This window comes from Sapajus apella, unplaced genomic scaffold, assembly GCF_009761245.1.
Source record: "Sapajus apella isolate SASKATOON/1434 unplaced genomic scaffold, GSC_monkey_1.0 scaffold44, whole genome shotgun sequence".
Classification (NCBI taxonomy): domain Eukaryota; kingdom Metazoa; phylum Chordata; class Mammalia; order Primates; family Cebidae; genus Sapajus; species Sapajus apella.
The window spans coordinates 11,760,679-11,765,603 of NW_022436984.1; the positions used below are offsets into that span (position 1 = coordinate 11,760,679).

The 4,925-nt window shown below is 48.5% G+C and overlaps 1 protein-coding gene across 4 annotated transcripts in view; it reads right to left on the reverse strand.

Annotated features, from left to right (window-relative positions):
* The window catches only part of ATL2 (atlastin GTPase 2), a 71,004-nt gene extending 68,077 nt beyond the window's left edge, over positions 1 to 2,927 (reverse strand). Inside the window, exon 1 of one of the 4 annotated variants that reach the window (XM_032239349.1) lies at positions 2,765 to 2,927. In XM_032239349.1, the coding sequence (XP_032095240.1) occupies positions 2,765 to 2,882 (118 nt within the window). In that variant the 5' untranslated portion in view covers positions 2,883 to 2,927. Of the gene's footprint in view, positions 1 to 1,726; positions 2,297 to 2,764 lie in introns of those variants that run through there. The other 3 variants (XM_032239350.1, XM_032239352.1, XM_032239351.1) reach the window with 3 other exon arrangements.
* Positions 2,928 to 4,925: the final 1,998 nt, after the last annotated feature.

Below are 4,925 nucleotides of genomic sequence, written 5' to 3' on the forward strand. Positions count from 1 at the left end.
AAGGAAAGGAAAGGAAAGGAAAGGAAAGGAAAGGAAAGGAAAGGAAAAAGGAAAGGAAAGAGGAAAGGAAAGGAAAGAAAAGAAAAAAGAAAAGAAAGAAAAGAAAAGGGCTACTTCCCTGCACCTATCTAGAGAAAATCCTTGTTCTGTAAAGCTCTAAACCACTATTGCCAAAAAAAGTTTAACTTCTACTCCTATCCCTTACGTTTCTGGCTCTTAACTTTAAGAGCCTGCCAAACAGCTTTGCTTACAATTGTGTGTGGCAAACAGGTCTTCCAAATGAGCATAAACAATTTTTTAAGACATCGTGCTATAAAGTCCCAAAATTTAAAAAATACATTTTGAACTCCAGCGTCATCAGACTAGTTAATCAGTCTCTTGGTACTCTTTGCAGCTGCCAATACCAATTATGGAAAAAGGATAATTTTGGAAAAGGTCTAACAATTTCAAGAAAGTTACTTATACTTGTGAATATTCCAAAACTTTAAAGTTACAATACAGTCACAAAAAAACGAATCCTGAAATACACCTATATGTACCTGACTTAAGACCATAATCTTATTTTCACTCAGAGTTTCTTTTCCCTATAATATCTTTACTGTAAGGCAGCTCCTTCTCCCTAAATAATTTCCAAGAATTTTAAAACACTTTACTAAATAGATTTAATCATATCTACAGAATCCTATCAACTTATTTGCTTTCTAAAGATCCAACATTTCTAAAAAGAATAAACACAAAGCATCTTTCTAACACTAAACTACTGAAGTGACACTTGACTCACCCCAAACTTGGTTTCTGAAGTTTATTTCTCCAGGAAGCAGAGGGAGACAGAGTTTCTACACAGTCAAAAATAGATGAGTCCCTGTTCATTCACAGACTGTTTCTTCTTATTTTAAACACAAATTCTACCAAGTTCATTTAGTTTTTAATTCATTAAAGAGTGACTCGGAGTAAATTAGCAGGTACAGGGGCTGTTTTAGGCAATCACTTGCTAGGAATTATCAAGTGAAGGTCTTCCTGCCCCGTCCAAAAAAAAAAAGGACAAAAACGTATGAGTAGCAGACAAAAGCATTTATTAAATAATAAATGGTGGGCCCTATTTTAACAACAGTCTGAAGAGTATCATCTCTTCTCAAGGTACCACAGCACAAAAACGACGTTCATAACCAAAACTAAAGTATGAATTTGTTTCTTCTAATAAGGTAAACACACAGAATATTTTGAAACTGTATCTAAAACGCTTAACTCAAAAAAAAAGGAAAGAAAGAAAAGAACACACACTTCCTCCCCTAGGGTCCAACAAAAAGATCGAAATTAATCCATCTGCATTCCAAAGCAACTAATTACTTAAGAAATCCACCCAGCAGAGATCTAAGGCGAAGCCTCTCTTCTTTGATAGTGTTTTATTCTACAGAGTGTTACCATTGTACAGTTCTGTCAAGTGTTTTGGTTGGCACACAATAATAAAATGAGCTTTATTTCCTTTTCTTTTTCCCTTAGCAAAACTCCAGTCTATCAACACCTCTGACATGCGCCAAGGACTACCAGGAATGAAGAAGTATGTTTCAAATAAACTTTCCTATTAAAGTGAGTCCTTGTGGTTAACATAATACCAAAATGTTTTACATCTTATCCAGCAAAACCTTTACAGACTGTAAAAAAAGAAATCTTAAGACACGAACTCGTAGTGTATTTAATAATAAACACTTAACTTGGCCGTACTTACCAAACCGTAGGCTTTTACTATTTATAAGCCTTTGAAAAAACTTTATGCCTTTCTTAAGTACCATCAAAATTTTCAATCAGAATTTCATGCGATCAATTCGCACCACAGTAAGAGATCAAATGCTAAACTCCTATAAATAGGGGTGTTATGAGTGAGAGGGATACACAACACTGCGCTGCCAACGCAACTGCGTCTTCGAGGGGGCAGGGACGCTCCTTGTACACGTACAGTAAGACCTCACATTCAGCAAAACCAGGGAGCCAAGGATCAGGTGACTTCACACCACAGACACTTTCAGAGTGATCAGGCCTTACTACCGTCCAAGTGACTCGTAAACGGCTCATAACCCCAGTTTGACACGAAAATCTGGACTTGCACTCTAGCCACGCGCAACCCGCGCGAATGGGTTTGGGGGCCAAGGAGCCCCGAAACGCAAGCCCGGGGCAGAACCCTGGCCTGAGAACAGCGGTTCCCTCCAGCAAGGGTGTCTAAGGAGCTTTCGGACCCGGCAACAAGGTGTCCGCTCCCCGCGCGACCTCGTCCTCCGCGGGGCCCATCGCGCCCTGGCTACCCATTCCTCCTTGTCCGCGCGAGGGACCCAGGGCAGGGAGCGCCCGCCAGCTAGCGGGTCGCCCAGCAGCATCCGGAGATCGCCGGGCGGAGCGGCGCCGCAGCCGACCTCCCCGCGCCCGGGGCAAGCGGCCACGGCTCAAGGCCGCCCCCTCAGGTCGGGGTGGACGCGGCGGCAGCCACGCGGCGGGCTGGCGGGCAGGGGGCCGGGCCGGGCGCAGACGCGCGCGCCGCTGGTTCTCCAGCAGCTACGGGAGCCGGGACCCGTGGGCCACCCTTTCAGGCCGCGCGCTGCGGGAGCGCGGGGCGCGGCTGAGGTTAGGCCTGGCGGGCAAGCGCGGCGGCGGGAGGAGACCAGAGACAGTCGCGGACTCCGACCCCGCCGCCTGCGGCGGGTGCCCGCGAGCCAGAGCAGCGAGCGTCCTCTCCCCACCAGGGCCCCGCGGCCTCTGCCCCGCTGGCCCGTACCTAGGGAGGTCGTGGACGAGACGTGGTTAACCGCGGCGCTTGGGTCGCTGGTCCGCCGCCGGCGCCGCAACCCTTGGTGCGGCTGCTGCCCTCGCGCTGCCTCGTCCCCCTCCGCCATCTTGTACCGATTTAAAATTAACTCCCCACTGACGTCAAACGCCGCCGCCGCTTTATCAACCTCCCGGGAGCCGGCGGAGCCGCCGGCGGGTCCTAGAGCCGCCCTTACACGAATCTCCTCGCCCTCCCTCCGCCCACGCCCCGCCCAGCGCTCGCTCGCTCCGCCCACGTCCTGCCCGCCTGCGGTTCCTTCTCCCCCGCCCCAAGCTTCTGGGCTGATTGGGGCGGGGGTGTCCCCGCCGCCGCCGTCTCGCACCCCCACCTCACTGAGCTCAGCACCACACCCCCCTTAGCGCTGGGCCAGGCTGTGCAAACGCCGAAGGGATCTCCAGAGAACTAAGTCCCTCCCTCCCAATTCGCTTTGCATTTCTAATTGATTCGTGTGTCCTGCACGTGAGGTGGCTTTCGCACCCTTCTCTCCTTTTCATCGCCCCTTCCTCATCACAGTCATTCCCCTCCTCTCTCCCCAACCCACCCCACAAGCTGGTGCCAGTGCCCAGCTTTTCCTCTTGATCTTTTCTCTCCTCTCCCAGGTCCCTACTGTTGCTTCCCCTCCCCCTGCCATCCTAAGATTTGTTTGCATTCTCTCCCCATCTACTTATAAGACCTTCCCCCATCTTCTCAACTGTGTATACCCTGTGCTCCTAGCACCTTGCAGAGGCAAGCCAGAAACTACTCTAATCGGAAAATGAATCGTGGCAGATTCTTTGCTAATTGTGATGAACCTTCTTCTGGGGATCCAGTGACATCCAGAAGAAAGTTCAGGTCACTTTTTAAATACAAATCAGCCTGTGGAGGCGTCTGTGAAACGTGATTCCTGTTGGATTTTTACCATACCACGCCAGCTGCATTAGAAATTCCTCTTCTCCAGTAAAAACGGATGTCCGGGTGTACAAACCCCTGTTTTGTCCAGGTCTTCTCATAAGTCTAAAATTCACAGCCTGCACGATCTCTAGATGAGCACGGGTGTTATTGAAGCTTTCAAAATACCATTCTAGGCCCGGCGCGGTGTCTCACGCCTGTAATCCCAGCACTTTGGGAGGCCGAGGCAGGCGGATGACCTGAGATCAGGAGTTCGAGACCAGCCTGACCAACATGGAGAAGCCCCGTCTCTACTAAAACTACAAAATTAGCTGGGCATGGTGGCGCATCCCTATAATCCCAGCTACTCAGGAGGCTGAGGCAGGAGAATCGCTTGAACCCGGGAGGCAGAGGTTGCAGTGAGTTGAGATCATGCCATTGCACTCCAGCCTGGGCAACAAGAGTGAAACTCCGTCCCTACCCACACACACCCCCTCCTCCAAAATAAGTACCATTCTGGAGTGATTTTTGTTCAACTATTTGAGGGTTGTTTCTTCATTTTTCTGTCTTTGAGGAAAAGGGTTTAGAGCTCCTTCTGGACTTTCTAACTCCCTGTATCCTGGTTCAATGTCCCTAGGGCAGCCTAACCAGCTACATGCTTGCTAATGGATTTCCTTTCATAATTTCTGTATGCAACACCTACTTAATATTGTCCATGATCTACTTTATGCCAAGTATCATCTTAGACATCAGAAAAGATGGAAAAAAATGAGGTTTTTTGCCTTCAAAGACTAAACTGCCATTTAGAATTAGCAGTGAAGTTAACACTGACGTTCCCCCATTAGGGACCCCTAGAGAGAGAAGGTGATTCCCCAGGCTGCATCACTGGCCAATTGGCCTCCTAACTGGTGTCCTTTCTGCTGTTAGACACTGTTTATCTCATACACCACTGCTACTACCATGCCCTGGACAGACCCACAGCTCCTGACTCCAAGGAATGTAGAAAAGCCAAATGCAAGCACAATGAAGACAGTGAGTGAGCATTGGTCCCACAATTGCCCCAAATCCATATGTTTAAAAAACCTTCCTCCATTTTCCCCAGTAAGCAGTTCTTCTTCAAGTTCTTATCACAGTGAAACTTCAGTGCTACTCCAGACCTCGCCGTCTTCCCTCCCCACTTCTCCCAGCAAGTCCCATGTAAAGTCAGTTCTGACTTGTAAATCTCTCTCCAACTTATCTGGCT